The sequence below is a fragment of the Lichenostomus cassidix genome, chromosome 1, assembly GCF_008360975.1.
Source record: "Lichenostomus cassidix isolate B80296 chromosome 1, HeHo_3.0, whole genome shotgun sequence".
NCBI lineage: Eukaryota > Metazoa > Chordata > Aves > Passeriformes > Meliphagidae > Lichenostomus > Lichenostomus cassidix.
In genome coordinates, this window is record NC_139479.1 from 26,138,310 (window position 1) to 26,158,669 (window position 20,360).

At 42.2% G+C, this 20,360-nt stretch overlaps 1 protein-coding gene across 2 annotated transcripts in view; it reads right to left on the reverse strand.

The window, feature by feature from the left end:
• Positions 1–430: 430 nt before the first annotated feature.
• Positions 431–20,360, reverse strand: part of SH3RF3 (SH3 domain containing ring finger 3) — a 244,511-nt gene continuing 224,581 nt past the window's right edge. The window contains exons 9-10 of one of the 2 annotated variants that reach the window (XM_085053719.1): positions 13,361–13,698; positions 431–3,690 (exon numbers count right to left, since the gene is read on the reverse strand). In XM_085053719.1, coding sequence (XP_084909845.1) covers positions 3,522–3,690; positions 13,361–13,698 — 507 coding nt within the window. In that variant the 3' untranslated portion in view covers positions 431–3,521. The remainder of the gene's footprint in view (positions 3,691–13,360; positions 13,699–20,360) is intronic. The other variant, XM_085053727.1, reaches the window with a different exon arrangement.

Sequence of the window (20,360 nt, forward strand, 5' to 3'; positions counted from 1 at the left end):
TATAAACCTGTTCAACCCTCCAGGTGACCACAGAGCACCCCTGAAGCCCATTAACAGTGTTAGAGGCTGCTCTTTTCCTTACAAATTTTCTGCTTCCACATCCCCTCCTAGCCTCTGCCACAGCCTTACCCTTGCCACCTTGCTCCTTCCTCCTGGCCTGTCCTCACTCTCCTTATCTGGACCTACATACCTCTTCTCCACAGGTAACTTTTTAACTTCTCAAGATTTTGAAGAAATCCCAGATGTGCCAAAAGAAAACCATAGATTCTGACTCCTGTTCAGGCATCTCTTACCCTTAGCAGGTCTTTATTTATGTGGGAATTACCACAGAGTTTGCAGAGGAGTCTTCCCTATTTTCTTTGTGAACCTCAGAGCCACTTACACTGCTTGTTCACCTTGTTGTCTAATAAAGAGAGAAACCTCAGTCAAGTTACCTTAATACTTATTTTATTTAAAGAATCAGAAACACAGTCATTGTAGTTCATTTGTACTCATATCTGCCAACATTTCCTAAACCACGTTAACATTCATGTATAACAAAAACATCTTCTGAGCTGTGCAAAGTTCAAAGGAATTGTTCAATTACTTGAACCCATTTCTAGAACAACAAACCTGGCATTTTACAAACTGAGGCCACCAGAAGGAATCTTTTCTTTTTCCCGCCCTGTTGCAAGAGGTGGAGATGCCCCCTCCTCCTCCTTTTCCTGGCATGACAGGTAAAAACTAGACCCACAGTATGAGTCGAACCTCTCTCAGTCCAGGACTTTCCGAGGGGCACTGGGTCATGTTTTCATATCACTGGGCTGTATTAAGTTCACCTTAATACTTGTGCTCCTGGCATGGAAGTGATTTGTCCAAGAAGATTACTCAGTAACCCAAACTGTGATGATAAGCAATAAGGAGGGCCCAGAAACAGCTGCTATCAAAATAGAACACCTCCCTCCCTCCCTCCCCCACCCCATATTTTTCCTAGCAGAAGGTATGACTAGAAGGGTTATTGACCATTTAAAAAACCATCATCCTCCCTGCAAAATATATTTTGAAGCACTGATTTAATGATATGACATCTGCATGTTTTCCTTGATCTTCTCACACACCAACTTTTGTCCTCTCAGAGTTAAGCATAAAAAGGTGGAAATCTGGAACCATTTTAGATCTGGCTAAACAGAATAGGCAGCATGCAAGCCATCATCCTGTTTCGTTTTTCTGACACTAGTAAATACATCATGGAACAGAATTTTAAGAGCATTTTAACCACTGTAAGTTGTCAGAAAAAAATCTCATCTCTGTCAGATCTAACCCAGAATTTTTATTGAAATCAATAACACATTTTGGCATTGCTGACTGCCTAACTGTGCAGTTTACTGTTTGAGGTGCAGTGACACCCGTTCTGACCTGGCCCAAATAAGTGGAACAGATATGGCTCTAATCTCAAGCAAGTCTTTCCAGAAGACATTTCTTCAGTCTCTCATTGGTTATAAAAAGGCAATTTCCTCTCGACAGTAACTAAATTTTTAGTGGCTGACTCATTACAATCTGGAATATCAACAAATGCGGCAACATCAAGTATAAAAAGAAACACCCTGAAAGTGATGCCTCCTGGTTTGAAGGTGCTATACTTGGCCATGAACTGTGTTTCTGGAATCGGTTTGTTAACATGTGACAGCAAGAAGAACTTATTTTACAGAAAACAAAGTCACAGAGCTGAACTTAAATAGGAACTCTCACTTAGATGGGTTTTGATATGTACTAGTACACACGGCTTGAATGAAAACAAAACTTACACCTTCGCTTATGAAATACTGGTAACGCAGTGATGATGTTCACCCACCGGGCCTCTTTGTTTTAATAAGATCATCTCCAGGTTACAGTGCCTCCAACACACTTTTAAACACCCACCGCATGTGGGCCTTGGTAAACAGCCAGCTGCTGTCAGAGGCAAGGTATGGACACAGCTATGAAAAGCCTTTCAACACAATTCATTCCTCAAGAGCCGATGTCTTTTTAAATACTCTCAACAATTGCATTATGATTTTTTTCTCATTCTTTTTCATACAAATAACTGGCTAAACTCACCTTACATTTATTGCACCTTTAAGTCCCTGGTAGATGGAAGCTTATATTGCCTGATACAGTTTGTATTGTAGCTTGACGACGTTAAGAAATCCAACAGTCTCCAGAACTGTACATTTCTACAGTAAGAAATCACATTTCCATAACACTAATTACTGCTGTTGCAGATCAGCTCTCGTCTCCGTCATGCAACGACAGAGGAAAACTCCATGGTCCCTGCGTGTGCTAGAACCTGCAGTGTTCTTCTTATTGCCATGAAAAAGTCAATTAAAATGACTCCTCTGGGAATTACTTCCAATTCTGGAGTCATTATCACTCTCCAGACAGAACGCTGTGCTTCCGCATGGGTCTTCAGCCACTCTAAATATGTAGGAGAGAGCAAACGTGTGTGTGTTGCGCAGGCAGCTCCCCCAGGTATATTTATCGGTGACCATGCAGCTTTTTCTCTTTTCCTCTATGAAGCAAGAACAAGCAGTCTGATCTCAATCTTCAGACACATTTCTAATTTCATATGTTGAATGCAAATCTTGTTGCAGCCTCTCTGTTTAACCAAATCTTTAACAATTAAAAAAAATAGCACCAGATGTATGAAAAAGAGGAAATGTCTGATCTAGTAGGAATATATATAAAGTAGAGCAATTCTTACAGTAAAAAGGTACGTCGTACAAAAAAGCAATGGAAAGTGATACCGAAGGACAAAAATCCATGCTGCATATATTACGGGCAGAAGACAGGCAAAAGGGATTCTGCTCAAATAACCACAGTTTAATGGTGGAACTGTACTTCCTCCAGGACCTCCCTGGCAGCAGTGCTGGGACACAGGGTGGTGTGGGACTCTGAGCACTAACACACTCACTGACAAACCTGCGCAGCATATCTTTGAGGTATATAGAAAGCATGACATTAACATTTTGGACTCCTCATTCTTACTTGCACAACGATGCACTGATCTTTAGCTGGAGTTTTATCCACCCTCCCCGCTTCTTCCCTTAATAAAAACAAAATCCCAGTTTAAGAGCTTCCTAGCACACCTCCTTGAACTCTCAAATCCATCTTGCATAGGCCAGTAATAAGAACACTGCAGCTCTGACAAATAAGTTACAGCAATATAACAGCTTTCCTCTTAATTTTTTTTAAAGATATCTTCTCTATAATTTACACAAAAGGTTAACAGCCAGAGTTTAGGTTACTACAGTCCAGATGGGCGTCCTTTCAGTCTGTGATTCCAGGTGGAAGGCACTACTTCAACATACCACTGTATGCACCGCACATGATCTCGGGAGCACAGCGGGGCACTGTGTCTCCAGAGCTGCAGACTGAAGGGCCTGGGGGAAGTCTTTGGAAATAAAAATGGCAGTGGTTATCAGTCCAGTTTCTCTTTGCTGTCTCTTCTTGTGCTATGCAGTTTCCCCTGAAAGCTCCTCAGCTGAGAGAGCGGCGGTTTGTCCTCAGAAGCTCTCGACAAAGCTCCCGGGGAAGAGGCCCGTCCTGCCATTCCTCTGCAACGTCCCTTTGTACCAGCCGTCCTCCCGCTTCTTGTGCACAAACACAATGTCACCTTCCTTCAGTTCGATCTCGGCCTCGCTCTGCGGTGGGTACGGGACCACAACGCGGTACCTGCGGAGAAAAAGGTGCAAAGACTTGGTTAGCCTGCACTGGATGGGAGCAGCTGGGCACCAGTACCAGGGATCTTGGGAAAAAAGACTTTTGGAAATATCAGTAAGTTACATTTTCGCACCCTAGTTGTATGCAATGCAGCTACATTTTCTATTAAAACTCAATAAGATGGAAATTTCTGGCCATCTTAGTTGGAAAATTGACCAGGATGTACTCTGGAGCGAGTCCATGAAAGCAGGAACATGTTATCAAATGGATGGACCACTCATGGTGTCCCTGCTCCCAGCTGTGTGCTGAGCTTGTGCCAGGACTTGGTTGCTTTATCCTAGTCCTGCATCTGTGCTGTAATGTGTCGCATTCAGTTCTGCATCTGCTCTATCCAAAATCACGGAATCACAAACTGATAGCACAGTTTGGGCTGGAAGGGACTTTAAAGGTCATCTAGTTCAACCCCTCTGCTAGGGCCAGCGACATTTTCAACTCAAGGAGGTTGGTCAGAGCCTGTGTGTCAACTGTGTAAGTCAGCTTGGTGTCATGTGCAAACTTCCTGAGGGTGCCCTCAATCCCACCATCTATGTCACTGATGATGATATTGAACAGCACTGGTCCCAGTGGGGACCTGAGGGACCCCACTTGTCACCAATATCCATTGGGACATCAAGCCATTGACCACTACCCTCTGGATAAGACCATCCAACCAATTCCTTGCCCACCAAACAGTCCACCCATGAAATCTATCCTTCTCCAATTTAGAGAGACAGATGTTGTGAGAGACCACGTCAGGGACCTCACGGAAGTCAAAATACATGACGCCCTCTCTTCCCTTGTCCACTGACGATGAAAAATGGGATTTGCAATGTTCCCACTGCCTGTGACAGCAGCAGACATTAGCTAAAACACTTCACATTTTTCTTCTTCTTATGTTTCTTGAGAATGTACTTTGGGTCCCTCAAACCTGGAAGGGAAGCTAAAATGGAGAGGTATCAAGTGACTTTCAAAGCACTCTCCAAACCAACAGGGAGCCCCAGTCCTGAACCATTCACAGGGCTCTCCGGGAACTTAGTTTTCAAGTGTCACTTTATTTCAATGAAGTAATGATGTGTCTGAGCCTGATACAGCTATTCTGCACTCAGAGCTTATCAGCAGGCGTCCTTCTGAGAGCACAGACTGGGCCATTTTATATCAACGCACTTGTGTGCAGAGCAGGGAATGTATTTCTACTGCATGGTTGTTTTTTTCCTTCAGCGCTTTTGCAGTCATCTGGCATTTGGTTAACAGTCAATAACTGTCTTGCTAATTGCAAAGTAATGAATATAGTAAGATAGTTAAAAGTTGTCAATTGATTACTTAAAGCCCATCTCCTGAGAATTAATATTTCCACAACTGCTGCCTGGCCACTGATGCCTCAGTCCTGTCTGTAACGAGGTGAGTATTTACCTAAGATAATATCCTGTCCTTGGGGACTTTAACATCCCCTGGAGGCTGTGGACCACTCCCTGAGGCCATCCTCAGTGAGACAGTACCAAAGCAAGGGGCTGTCCAGTGGCAGTCACCCATTTTCTTTGCAGACTTTGCTCAGGTAACTAGTGACTGCAGTTCTGAAACTAGGCACTCCACTTGACATGACACTGGAAATATCAGCTTTGGCTCTATATCTGGACATCTCCACAGACAAACAACACATTACTTGGAAAAGCATTAAACTGGAGCAGGGGTTCTCTTCTAATACCTGACTGTCGCTTTTTTATCTTGACACAGCAACACATTTTCCACACGATGGAAAATATACGTGTTCAAGTGCCATCAAAAATTTGCCACTCCTCTCTGTACCTTGATTAATAAATCTAGTCGTCACTTCCTTCCTCTGTGGAAAAGCAAATAACAGGGGTTGAAACGTGTGCTGCTGGCTGGCTGCAGGAAAATGGTCTATCAAGCTATCATCTGTGGAACCGCTACACTTATATTATGAAGCTTTGCCAATTACACTCATTATGCAAATGAATGCACACATTATTTCAAACACTCTGCTGCAGTGTTGATTAATTAAATTATCAGAGTGGAACAATTTCAGCTAAGATGATGCCAAGTTTCAGATCTCACTATTCTTATGCACAATCACAGCACATTGGCACTCTGCATCAGGAACTCAAGAGGCCTTGAGAAAGGAAAAAGGTTGGACCTCTACATTATCTGAGTGCTGTGGAGGTACTCACAGACCATTTTGGCAAGTCAGGAAACAGAAACTCAGGAAAAGGTGGTGCCTTGGGGCAGGGTCACTCTAAAGACCCAGCTAGGACTACCAGCACCTTGTGTCATACCAAAAGCACAGAGCCATCTTTTTAAAGCAAAACTAGGTCCTCATAGTGATGAGCTGCTAGTCCCTGAATGGTTCACATGAGGAGGCAGGTGACCACACTCGACAGGAATGTGCCCATCATCATAGAAAAGTTCTACACAGCATCTTCTTAGAGATTTAGAAAAATAAATCTCAGTCACTGCATTACAAAATAAGGTACTTTTTCCCATTCAGGAAACCCTAAATGCTATGGTTTAAATTTAATTAACTAGAGTACCTCACAAGATAGCAACGAAGAGGTTTTGATAGAACAACAAAATACTTGCTACAAAAGACCTCGCAAAATGGTCAAGAACTCCTCTGTGGGAGATGGAAAAAGATGCGATGCCTTTTCCCCCGAGAGGTTTGAAGTGGGGCCCGGCAGAGGCAGCCCGGTGGCGGCTGCAGGGGCAGCAGCTGAGCACTGCGCTGGCACCGCGCTGGCACCGCGCTGGCACAGGGAGCTGTGCCACCCCTCCACACCTCCAGGTGGCACCTCAGCCTCGCTTATCCTCTGCAATGGAATTGCAAGGACAGCTATCAGCTGTAATTTTTTGGCAGAAAAGGCCTCTTCTCCCAGACATCCTCTCTCACTCCCAAAAAGGCAGTCCGGGATACTTCTATTTTTATCTCCCCTTTTTATTTCCCCTTTCTTCCCTTCTTCAAGAAGATGCTATAAAATTGTATGTTTTCTTATAACAAACTGTCACTTGGCATTTTAGATGGATCTCAGTCTTCTCCATTTTGTCTGTGTCACATTACACTTCTAAATTATCAACTTTTAACAATGCTAATTAGCTGGGCAACAATTCTGATCACAAGTGTGGCAACCACCTCTGGCTACTATTAACAATATTTGGTATTTTCTGTGGTAAATTGTGCTCTCATATAGTTACAATTCTGCCAAATGTTTATCATTTTGACCCAAATTCTCCACAGCAGCTGTCTGTATCAGGTTGAGGGTCCAACATAAATCCCAATGGCCTCATCATTTCCAAGAATAGCAAGAGGGGTTTTGCAGCACCAGAAGGACCCATGTCAGCACTTTCTCAAACTGCTCTCATGTGCCATATCTGCAAGCAAGGACCTGTCCTGTGATCCCACTGGTCTGTCAGGGATGGTGTTCCTTCAGAAAATCACCCACTCTCAGCCAGGTTAAAACCACTCCAAAATGGCACATGCTTAGACTTGTATGAGCACTGAAAGTAAAATCTCTGCTGATTCATGCTCCAAGCTGTCCTAGCTCTGTGGGACCTCACAGGTTGCATTTCTCTTCCTTTCTTAGCACTGGGCCCCTCTTGTGTTTTTCTATAACAGGACAGACTTGATGTTGGACTTCCCCACTGCTGGCTGCTGTGGCATCCTTGGATTGGGCACTTCATCCCTGGAAGCTACTGTCCAGGAAGGACAGTGGTCTGGGAAGTGTCCTTGGTGCTCAAGCAATAATACATGAGGAGAGACTGCAAGCAGGATCAGCAAGGACCGGGGATGGGTTTTGCCTGGGCAGGGAAACTTCAGGGAGTTTGAGAATAGGGTAAAGTAAGGAAAGAGGTAGAGGAAGAGGGAGGCTGATGGGAGAAAAATTGGGAGCAGAGGAAGAAATGGGATGTGATGAAAATTGGTAGCCCTGGTGGAAGGTGTGGGCATGGCTGCTGAGGGCGCAAGCTCTGCTGAGCTGAGTCTGGGAGACCAAAAGGCCTTAGAGGGAGGGAGCCTGGAGCAGGGACATGGCATCCCAAGGAGCATGGGTAGAGGCTGGCACTGGCTGGGATGGGCACCCTGGCAGCAATTATCCCACTGAGCTGGGAATAGGTCCATCCTCTGCTGTCAGCAAAGACCATGCAATAGTCTTTGCAATAGCAAAGACAGCAAAGACCATGCAATAGCATTTCTTCTCACAGTCAGAAGAAACACCTTTCCCACCCAGCCCTCCCTTTGCTACTGCTACTGAAATCTGGAAGGTACAAATGAGACTCCTAACCTCAAACAGATGTCACATGATGGAAGTTCTGGTTTTGTTTCTTTTAAAGAAGCAAAATTATTAAAAATATCACGTGTGTAAATGCATGAAGACGTCAACAACCTTATCAGAACACAAATGTTTCACACCCATGCATCTGAGATGAAGAAACTGGCAAATAAAATTGCCCATGACTTTACTTGCAATTTAATCTTTCATTATATGATTGTATACTATTTTTTCCATAGGATGCCTTCTTCATTTAGTGTATAAGATGCTACTCTGGACGTGAGCCAAGGCTCTGACATGGGAGCCACCCCACCTTTTGCAGAGGCTGGAATATCTCTACCAAGTGACCATGACGAACTTCACTGAGTAGGGCAGATGTGGGGAAAGTGGCTTCTCTGACTCCTCCAGCTGCAAAGCCTCGTGCCACACTTTCCACAGAGAGAGACTCATCTCAAGCACACTGGCTGCGTAGGAGTCCTGTCTGGTCTAAATGACTCATACAGGCCCTCTGTCAGTGTGCAGGCAGGCATTGAACAGTACTGATCAGAACTGATCAGTAATTAAGGCTTGCACTCAGGCCTGAACACTGATAAAAAAAAAATACTGAGTATCAACTCACTGAGTTAATATGTGTATCCAGGACACTGACGGAAATGGGGAAACTTAAGAAAACAAATGTGCAATGAGGCAAATTAGGTCTGTAGGGCTAACCTCCAATCTGGTCCCATTTAGAATGTTTGAATTTGGATGCTTATTACAAACTCGTGTTTCTCAGAGTATCATGCATTAAAGACAGGTTGCAGGAATCCAGTCTTGTTGTTCCAACAGGTCTTCTATGCGTTAGTTCCAGAGGGAATGGGTAACAGGTGCCAGTGGAGCATCTAGCCCAGTCAACCATTGCTTTTTTTAGCCAGTGGAGCTCTGTTTCTTCATCCTTACATTGGCAGATTGCAGGGACCTGCAAAGCATGTCTTCACACTACAAGCCAAAACCTGCTTCTCCATAGTAGGTGTCTGAATCAGCAACCTTAGAAGACCAAGTCTCAGTTAGATCTTTTACCCTTCTGCCGGAAATACTGCAGGTTTCAATTTCGGAGATGGTTGATTGTAGTTTCCCAGTACTAAGGCAGGTATCCCTACTCACTGAAGCACTTAACCATGTGCATACATGTCACTGTTCAGCCAGGAATTACTCCATGGGTCATTTCTCTAGTATCACTTTCCAGGAATGAAAAGAACCCTTCATCTGCTTTCGTTTTTGGCAAAGAAGATACATGTGCACAGCAAAATTAAAGTCAATGGGCATTAAGCACGTGCTTGAATGCTTCCTTGAATTGGAAGCTCAATTTCTAATGTGGCAGAGATTTGTAGAAAGACCCATGGAAACATGGAGGGATCTATTTTAAACGTCAAACTTACAGCTCCCATCTTACCCTGCAGCACTGTTGTGGTTATGACCTGGTTGAAGGCTGCACAAAAACCATAGAAACACAGTACAGATATGCCAGTCGTGACAGTAAGTCTGGCCACGGCTGCTTTATCACAATGTAACATGGCAGAGTCAGTGCCAGCTACTATAAAAGAGTCAACAACGCGTGACATGTTTTACTCAGGTTCGCCTCTGGGAACAGCGCCAGGCAGCGAGGGGAACATGACTCACACACACACATGCACACTCAACTCTCCTGTTTTGCTTAATGTACAGTCATATTTTCTTGAAGGGGGTGGCAATGAAAGTATTTTGTTTTGGCGCTGCCAGGCACGCAGCACATCCCTCCTGTGAGCCGACAGCGTCGGTGGGATGTGGGCAAGGCTCTGGCCCAGTGCCTGCCTCACCACAGTGCATCCCTGTTCTGGTCCTGATCCTTGTACCAGCCAAAACTGGATGGAGCAGGAGGTGGAAAAGTGTGTGGGGCACACACAGCCTGATGGGGTATACACTAGGCAGTCAATCACTGCAACATGAAGTGACAAGGACACCACCTGGGAAATTTCTCTGCCCTGCTGCTTGGACTGCTGGATGCTTTATGGCAGAGAGCAGCTGAAGGAATGTGGTTTTATAAACTGATAGTGGGAACTACACCCAGAAGGCAGAGATAGGCTCTGACTATCCCAGCAAACCAGACAAATATGAAGGCTAAATGACAGCAGAACTACGAGCAATTTCCTTCCTAATCCATAACCAGGATTTGGAATATCAAGAAGGAGAAGATAATTGTTTTCTTCTCTCTATGTACAAACAAACAAAAAAAAAAGACTGAGAGTGTAAACATTACCTGCACCTGCAAGAGGGTGAAGCTTGCTTCACCTTTCTGTCTACCTGGCTGCAACTTGCAGAAAGGTCTGCACTGTCAGGCAGCAGAATAGGCAATTCATCCCTTAAATAGCGAGCAAGCTGTGAGCAATCAGAGCCCTTTAATGCAGCTCTTGGTGCACTGGGTTTGATCAGTAACCTGGATGTGGCGAGTGCTGGAGCTGCAAGCCAACCTCTATAGGAAAAGTAGCGGTGCTCTGCTGCCTGCATGAGCCTCATTTTGAATGCCGTAAATATTAAGGAATGTGCTACTTCTTCCAACCTTTCAGTACTCTGTTTCTATGTGCACAGATGGGCGTTGGGAGACAGAAAGCCAAGTACAGCTAAGTGTACTGAAATGCTTTGCAGCTTTTTAAAATTTCATCCAGCATCTGAATCTGTTTATCTAACCTTTTTTTCCCTCTCCTCCCTTTTCTTTCTCAGAGAATTGCTCCTACTGTGCGGATGAAATGCACCAAAATGCAAACAAGCAAAATATGGAGCTGAGTGACGTTGAATGCAAGTTGCTCCACTGCCAGATGTGAAAAGAACAAGTGGTTTGAAAGCCGTAATTTGTTTTAAAAAAAATATAATTTGGTACTTCTGAGAAATTTGATGATTTAATGAGCACAGATGGATGTGGGATGAATTTCTAGCAGACAAGTGTTTAATGTATCTGCTCAGATTATTCCAGGACTAAGCATTATCCTTCCTAGTGCATGAAGGTAATTAATATTTCCCATTATGGACATGAAAATACCCATATGATCAGTTAAGGAATGCAGATACACCAATGATATGGAAGTTAATTCATAAATCAATTAAAGAATCTTGCCTGCTGTGTATAATTATGGTTACTTCAATTATGGCTTATTTTCAGATTTTAGACTCAGGAATCAAAATACATAAAATCAGAGTAGGTTTCTTATCACCATATATTACAACTGGAAGTATTTACTCAGTTTTAGCAGTCTAAATCTATTTTCTCCTAATTCCAGCACAGATAAGAGAATGCAGGTAACCTTTTTCTCTCTGGTTCTATTCTGCCACTTAAAATAGTCATCAGTTAAATGTCTCCCTACCTGGACCACCCTGAGGGGGACTGAGAAATTTATAGGGTATGGGACTAGCCCTGGCATATTAAATAATGTGTCTGGAGTTCTCTATAGTAAAGCTTTGAGAGCAGCTTATTAACACCCAGCTCTGGAGATGTCAGGGGCTGTACTTCCCAGCTTCTCTTCATGGGTACTTTTAACTAAAGGTGCAGCAGCCCACTGATTTAGTTACACTAGTGCTAAATCTGGTTTATATTGATTTAACTTTTCTTATGGCATTAATCTGAACTGATGTAGACCAAATTAAGTGTGCCTAAATAGGGATTGGTTTTTCACTCCTTTTACTAAATTGCTTTTTCATGGATTTTAAGGGCAAGAGACTACTGCGATAGTCTGCTCTCACTGCTTTCATTACAATGCTGAAGGACTTGCCTGTATTTATTTCTGCTTCAAGTCTAATAGCTGCACCTGAACAACAGCATCTTTTAGAAAAATGCCAAATCTAGTGTAAAAATATTCACATTTCTGTCCTGACTGCAGTCTCTTACAGACTGCTACCACGCCATTCCTACTCCTGCTTTTTATCAGGTGTGCCAGAGCTTCCCCTGTCTCTCATTGCAAGTACATAGCTTTAAATCTTCCATTGTTCTTATGATGTTTCTCTGAGTTCACTCCACTTTGCCTCAGATTTGCCTCTTCTGAAATACAGCGTTACTCTGTGTTCACCTAATCAGGAGTTGAATTAGCCCTGTAACAACAGACCTGCCCTACTTCTTTATCACCCAGCTCCCACTTCAGTCCTTGCTCTGCAACTGCAAAGACTTTATGTTGACAGTGCAGGTTCAGGACCCCATTCTTGCTGGGCTACACTACATACATAAATAATAATTTTCTAGTGATTTCTGATGTAGAATTAGATTTGATGCCAGTGAATCAATTTTCAATCCACTTAGTGTCTGCTGGGTTGATTGTGTACAGTTGACTCAGCAAGAGGTTTTATGGTTACAAACCAGATGCCTTAGGAGTTTGGATTATGGCATCACTGTTACCTTCTCAACTGAATTCCAACCTGGATTCAGTGAAACACTGTATAAGGTATGGACTGTCCTGTAATATCCCTTATTATGCATCATCTGGTTCATGATCCCAACTGGATTCTGTGTCAGGTGGCTTGTCTAGTCCCTTCAGCCTCTTTCATACACTCACGCAAAATTAGATTCTTTCAAACTTCTGTGATTTTAATGTTATTTCAAAATTGTTTTAAATAACAAATCAAGAGAGTTCCCTAAGCAGCTTTTTGAAAATTCTTCAATGCTTTTGTAAAAAACATGTTTTTCTCAATCACTTTTTGAGTGGAAAGTATTTCAATAGCACTGTAGCTGCATATTTTCTATTCCTTTCCCAGTCCTCAAACTGCTGTCCTGTGGAAAACATTTACCTAAAGCCAGTGTGATTCTGCACATTGAGACCTACCACTTTTCTGTACCCTCCTAGCTCTTTTCTGGTCAGTTATCTCTCTTGACACCTGCTTTTGTATTTTGGTGTTCCTATACTTCTCTTTCTGGGTTTGCAAAGTCAGTTACTCCAAGGTACCAAGGTACAGAGCAGGCTGCTGAAATGAACTCCAGAATCACTGGTAAATCTGTCTCGGAAATGAACGTCATTTTTGGTAACAGGTCAAGTTATATCAAGTCCTTAAGTTAAAATATGGGAATCCCATTTAAAAAGTGGCATTTTCCAACAGCATTTACACCATTTGGGCTGAGAAAGCACTGCTGTCTTCCATATTTAGATCTGGGCTGGACAGGTGCTGTTCAACACTGCCTTAAACCTGCACTGTGTGCCAAATGATTTTCAATGGGCAGATGCATGTAAGCCCTTCCTAAGAGACAATTGAGCCACCTAAAGTCAATCCACAGAGCACCAAAACTGTGACAACCCTTGAGCAAGTTAAACTTTTCATTCCTCCTCCAAATACTCCCTGTGGATGCAGGCAATGCCAGGAGAAACACAGCTTACCTTTCCCGGGGCAAAGGCTTGGGCTCTGGCCGAATAGCTGCCATGGAAGAGAGGGGTGGCCTGGCAGGTGAAGGGATGGAAAAATTCAAATCCAAGGAGCCTGTTTTCCTGTGCAGAGGCTCCAGCCCCATGGCTCCTTGCATCTCACTCTCAATAGGGCATGAGCCGGCTCTGCCATGACTGGAGAGGGAGGACAGCTCAGGCCCCACTGCCCCTTGCAGAACTCCTTCAATGGCTGTCTGGGGGTCATGGGTGGGGGACACAGATGGTGGGGAACGTGACTTCTTTTTTGTTGATGCTCCTGCGAGAAGTTTCAACAGCCCGCTCTTCTTCTCCTTCTGCAAAGGAACCAAACAAAACATGGGCAGTGAGCAGACATACCAACTCCCTTTGACTTTTTTTTGGGAAAATCTCAATGTGAGTGGCAGGAAACCTCTCAAAACTGCCATAGGAGGTGGACCCAGGAAGAACCTGAGCTTTCTATAATAAAGATCCTACAAAAATCCCTTCCCATTGAAAAGGGCTTAAACTTATTGAATAGAGTAAGGACCAAACATACTGCAGAAATTATCCCCATTTTCAAATCTATCCAGGCAGTGATCATGTACCTTTTGAAAGAAAGAGTGCAGCTACAGTGGTACAGCAGAGGTACAAACTTCCCATGCAGAGAAGACAGCAAGCAGAGTGCTGCCTTCTCTCCTCAAGGAGAATCCTGTCCCTCAATAGAGAAACACCCCACAAGGAAGAAATCAGGACCCGTGCCTAAAAACCTCAGCTGGGAAGCACAATGGGCTGAGGAGAGATTTCAGATCCCAGCCCACTGCAAGAGAAGCACTGATCATTACTATAGCCTCTTTTACTACCTGATGCAGATTTACAGTAGGCAGAAAGGAGACACAAGAGTCTGGTTTTAATAGCTCTTTCCAGCACGTGCTCCCCTTCACATCCTGCATCACACAGCAATACCTATTCGTGCCTCCCTCCCAGAAGTGGGTCACTTCCCCTCATGTGTTAAGGTAAAGGTATCACCTTGATGTTTGAAGACAGACCACAAAATTCACAATTGGCAATTGCAGTGGGAGTGCATGGGAGGTTTCAAAGTTCTACATGGGTTTCTGACACAGAGAAATGAAAAGATGATAACAGCACCCTTTCAATTAATGGTGGAAAAAGAAAGTTTAGCCTGTGTTACTGAAGAAACACATGTGACCTTTTAGATTTTATATCAGTGTGAGAAATCCTGCTGCACATTTACCTCAAGCACATATAAATACCAAATACTATGTCCTTCATCTTGCAAGTTTTTGGCTAGAGGTTTGTATGTAGAAACTGGCGTTCCTCTGGTACATGCTCCACAGCGCTAGGTTGGAGTTGCAACCAGCAATGCTGTGCAGTAAATTTTCCATTTTTTAAAAATGATACAAGAAATTTTGCAAAGGTCTATTTGATTTCTTCCTCTTTTGTCAGAAGTTCAAACCATTACCCAAACTATCTTCAGAGACTCGGGGCTGTGAAGTTCAGCTGTATTTGATAATTTGTTCAATAATAGGATCCCAGGGGATAAAATCAAACACAGAAACAGCAAGACTTATGGAACAGAAATTATCTCTCTACATTCAAGCAGGAACACTTGCTGGAAATACAAGCCAGTAATTTATTTATTCTCTGTAGACAAAATGTCCCATGCAAGGCTTAAAATTATGCTCTTTTATGTTCTGAGCACTGAAGTAATTTTTCAAAACAGCTTTAAAGAATAGAAAGTCTACAGTAAAATAAATACAAGCTTTTAGAAGATGCTTGGATTTACTACAGTAAATGTACTTGGAGTATCTGGTATCTCTGCTTCCAAAGTTCTTGTTTGCACTGTTTAACTGTCACGGACTGGTAAGAAAACAGAAATACCTCAGATGTGAAGACACAGAAGAGCTAAAAGTAAGCAGCTGTCACACAGCCCACATCTCCTGATTTTTGAAGAGCAGAGTCTGAACTGGGCATCCAGATCCTGGTCTCCTGCATACCACTGGTTATGTTTTAAAAGAGTGTTTTGCATTTACAGGATGAAAGGATCCATCCCATCAAGATGCTCACCCAGGCAGAATCCATGGAAGCTAAGGGAGGCTGGCCATATGGCACCATCAGGTCAAAAAAATTAAATCAATTCCCCTGGAAACAATAGAAAAGCGACCAAATGCCCCTGATAAATATCTTCTTTCCCTGATGGGAAAGGACTGTATGGATACTGTGTCAGGTGTGCATTCTGGAATTCACCTGAAACACCAGAAAAAATGCTTCAGTTTTTCTCTCATTTGTCTAATCAAGAAATATTGTTGCTGTCATCATGATATAAAATTTTAAAGCTCCTCACAAAATTGCAAAACTCTTCTTTCCCCGTGGCACACTGAAACAATAGCTCTAATGATCCCAGCATCCTGTGTCAATATGCATTTGAAGGTGTCCAAAGGTCAGTGACAGAATACAATAGCCATTGTGGGGCTCTGGAGAAATGGCTATTGTGCAGCAGTGAGCACTTTGAGCCTCTTTAATTGGCAGCCTTGCAAATGCAAAGTAACTATGTGAACTAAAGCCCTGTATAAAGAACAATTAATATTCCTGTGTGGTAGCAGCTTTTCTAATTTTTGCTTCTAATTTAAATACCTTGGCAAGTTTTCATTAGAAAAACCTTGTGCAGCTTAGACCATTAAGGCATAGGAGCAAAAATATTTGGAAAGACGGGGATGCATATACTCACACTCATCTACACATCTACACTCATTAAAAAGTAGATGAGTCTGACAGTCAATTTTTTTTACAAGAACAGCTTCTACTCTACAGGGTTAGCCCTGGCATAAATTTCTACACTTAAACTACTAACCCTTAGATAACAGAAAGCTATAATGAAGCTGCTGATCTACCCTTTGTTCTACTTTAATAAAAGGAAAACTAAAGAATTGATTTTTAGCCCCCACTGAGCATTTTACTAAACTTTTGAAACTAAGATCTGTGGTCTTGGAAGAGAGAAGATGACTTAATTCAACTGCTAAGCCTAGTCAAAACCTGAGCAGTACTATCCTTCCAGCCGTGGCCTTGGGCAAGATATTTAGAGGTGACCTGATAGCAACCGCTTTGTGTGCATGGAGATCAGACCGTATGTCCAGCTCTTTCTCCCTTTGAGTCTGGCTCTCAGCCTTCTGGTATCACATGGCCAGATCCTCTGCAGAAGCTGCTCAGAGCGTTTCAAGCAAAAGGAGGACTGTCAGGAACTGATAATTTACTGTGATGTCCCTCATGAGAAACAGATTGGGTTTGAACTTTCTGCGATCCGCAGTTCAACCTAAACCACTTCATGCCTCCTCCCCTCTATCTGTAAAATGGGACTAAGCTGAAACTCCTCCTTGTGCTATGGGAATTTGTTAATGATTCCAGTGTTACAAAACTCTACATTTCTTTGGGAGTAACCAGCCCTTTTCCATGGCTTTAACATGTCTAAAAAAAAAAAAAAAAAAAAGGAATGGGATGTTAGTATGCAGTCCCAGTAGTGATTTATTGCAAATGTCTAAGTATTATGAATTCATTTAATATTTAGTGTAATAGCAGCCATTCTTCACAAGAAATTAATATTTATATGTCTATTCACGACAGTCCTTCAGCAGTTTCACTGTAAATCAATGAAGCATTAATGGGCATAAATGCTGTAGAGAAATCTACACTGATTGGTTACAGACTGTCGCTTTTGAAAAGAGATAAGTTTACAGGGGACATATCTGATGACTTTCAGAAATTAAGTTTTTGAATTAAAAAAAAAGATAGTTTACTTCTTTTTCCATTCACAGATGGCTGTTTTATTGTTTTCTGGGAAATCTGTAATCTACTGAAACAGCTGTGTAATTATTGAGTTTTCTTTGTCTAGTAGCTACATTTCCAATTGACTGCAAACTGTGTTTGACATCACTACCTCCTGAATCTGCCAAGGTCAGACCTTCACATCTGTGTTGATGGATGGATTCACAGTGTGGACAGCACTTCTCCCATCTCCTGGTTACTGCCCACATGTTTAACTGAATTTAAATCATCACCTTTGTGTTGCTCAGGTTTTATTCTACGATGTTCAGAGTCAAAACTTCCAAACCATTAATTTCAAAAGGAGTCAGAGAAAAGCAAAAGAACAAAATTAGCCCTCACAAATAAATTCCAGGCTGCTTCTAGTTAAGAAAAAAATGGACTGGGAACACAGACAGTATAGACAACTCAGAATTTTTTCTCTGGCAAAGCTTACAGTTGTGACTCTGTTCCTATGGTGCAGCATGAAGGAATCTCAGTGGAAATCAGTCTCTGGCAGCACAAAGATAGGATGGGCAGCACTTCTGTGACCCTGAAGCACACCCTTAGGGAAGCCAGCACTTGGACAGGTGCAAGTTCCTCTCGATATGCTACTGTGGGAATGTTGGGAAAAGTGAATATGGTCTGAGCTTAAGAACTCACGAAGGATTAGATCAAAATTAAAGTCTGAGATATGTAAATGTTGAAATATTTTGCCTCACAGTAATTGGGGATGATTTTTCCCCTCATTAATAACTCACTTGAAGATAATAACTAGCTCTTCTTTCAGCTTCAGAGATGAGATGAGCACAGAATGCAGCTACTTCATTGATGACTGAATGATAACGGAGTCCCCTGTCTGCAAAGTAATAATCATGCCATGATCTAAATACCAATTATAAGTACTGGCTATATTAATACAAATATATTTTTTTAACCACCCAAATACACAGAACATTCTGGTTTAGTTTTCTTCATCTGCAGCTCCTAATACTTAATTTTCTACCTATCCAGGTTCATTAAACAAATGAGGAAACCTTACTGCAGCTGATAGAAAAGCTGTCTCCAGTCACCGAAATGAGGTAATTTCTCATGCAACACCAGTTACATCAATAGATAAGAGAGCCAGAGGGAGAAGAAAAGGTTTCATTTAAAAATGAAGAAAAAAGAAACAAAACTGCTTAAATGCTGCCCTGAGTCCTACGAGGGCTCAAATGCCCTCACAAATCAGGAACTCATCTATCAGTCAGTACCCCCAAACCACCACTTTTATTGCTTGTTTAACTTGGTCAGTGCTTGTTTGAGTGAATTTAAGTTAGTGGCTGGAGAACAGTGCATTTTTATTCTGATTCCAATGTGGCTACTGGTGATTGATTCTTGCATTGAAACAGTAGGTCATATTTTGGATTATGTCTCTGAGGAAAAAAGCAATCTGGGTTTTCAAAATCTGTAAAATTATTTGACTTGAGAATTTTGATAATAATTTAAAAAGCCCTGCCAAAACCCCCCAAACCAATATAATCTCAAAGGGAAGCTTCAGGTCTGGAATATCTTTGGATATGTATTTATCATTTGCAATTTGCCACTATTTCTCATGAGGCACTGATGACATACTGAACAAGACAACAGCAACTACTTACTACACAGTATTTTGTGATTTTAGGTAAAGACTAGCTTAGTATCATATATTGTATGGAAATACTTGCCGAAGATTTAGTTTTTAATGGAGACAACTGCTTCTGGCCAGACATCTATTATTATAATCTCAGTATACATGTTACATGCCAAGAAACAAAAAGGATCTTAGGATCATAGTATCTTTAGGTTTTAAATTCCAGTGACAGTAACATGCATACAGATGTGCACAAAAACATTAGATTTATTTATTATTAATTTGAAGATAGATACTATTAAAAACAAGGGGGAAATAAGTAAAATATCTTGCTAGACCCGACTGGGAATTTTAAATGTTTTGAAAACAAAACTGAGAATAAGAAATTGGTGTACAGGTCCCAATACAGCAAAGCACATAGGCACTTCATCATGCGCTTTTGTTGAACTGAGGCAAATGCAAAGCTCTAGGGACTACAAACAGAGATAAAGAGGGAATCTAAAAATATATTTCAATATTCAATTTGATGGAATATTAGGTCTTTGAAACATTGGAGCAAAGTTAAAGGCTAGCTCAAAGGAAAAAAAATAAAACTGAAGAGGAAGCAGAGAGTGTCAACTATCCTTAAGCTTCCTGCAGGCTGCCAAATTCAGAAGAGGTAGAAGGTAAAAGGGACTCTAACACGGTTAATGTTGAGCGAGGGACAGATGACCTGCTACACTGATACTGTAGCAGTTTTAGTGCTATTTCTTCGTGTGAACAGCTGAAGCACAGCACAGGGAATTGAAAATTACTGCTGCCATGAAGTAACTCAAAATTGTGTACAGACAAACTGAAATGCTAGAACAACACCAAGCAGTGATGAAACCATGGTTCATATGAAGACTGTAACATTTCCACTTATTTCCAAGCAGCCACCCTCCCTAGAACTAAGGTCAGATGTATGCATTTTAGTCCATAGTCCACCTCTTCCTTTGAAGTCTGAGCAACCTCTTTAGTACACGGAAGAAAGCAACAGGTCTGATACCCTTGTGCATTTGACACTCAGCTTCCTTCTCTGCTCAATACTCCACTGGATTTTGATTACCCTACAAGTAAGAGAAGTTTGGCTCGAAGCACTGAGATCTCCCCTTCTCTGCCCCACTCTCCTGCCCACCACACTGCCTACACAGAGAGGCACAAAGTATATACTTTCGGAATGCTGGGAAAGCAGACAACTGACGGAAAATACTGACCTGCAAAATCCCTTCCTGTGCAGAGAAGGTACTTGGGAAATGGATCACTTATTTCCCACAGTACAGGAATGAGGGGGGACCTAAATGAGATTATCAGGCAAATGGTTGAAACTGAAAAATAGGAAGCACTTTTTCACACAACACATAATTAAATGGAGACTTCATGCACATAGTATTGTGGAAGCCAAAAGTTTGAAGAAGTTCAAAGGGGATTAGACAAATTAATGGAGAACAGATCTAGCAAGGGCTATTAAAATAATGGTATGAATCCAAACTCTGCTACAGTAAATCCCAACAGGTAAATGAAACAGTACTTAGAGCATACACGGGGTGACTC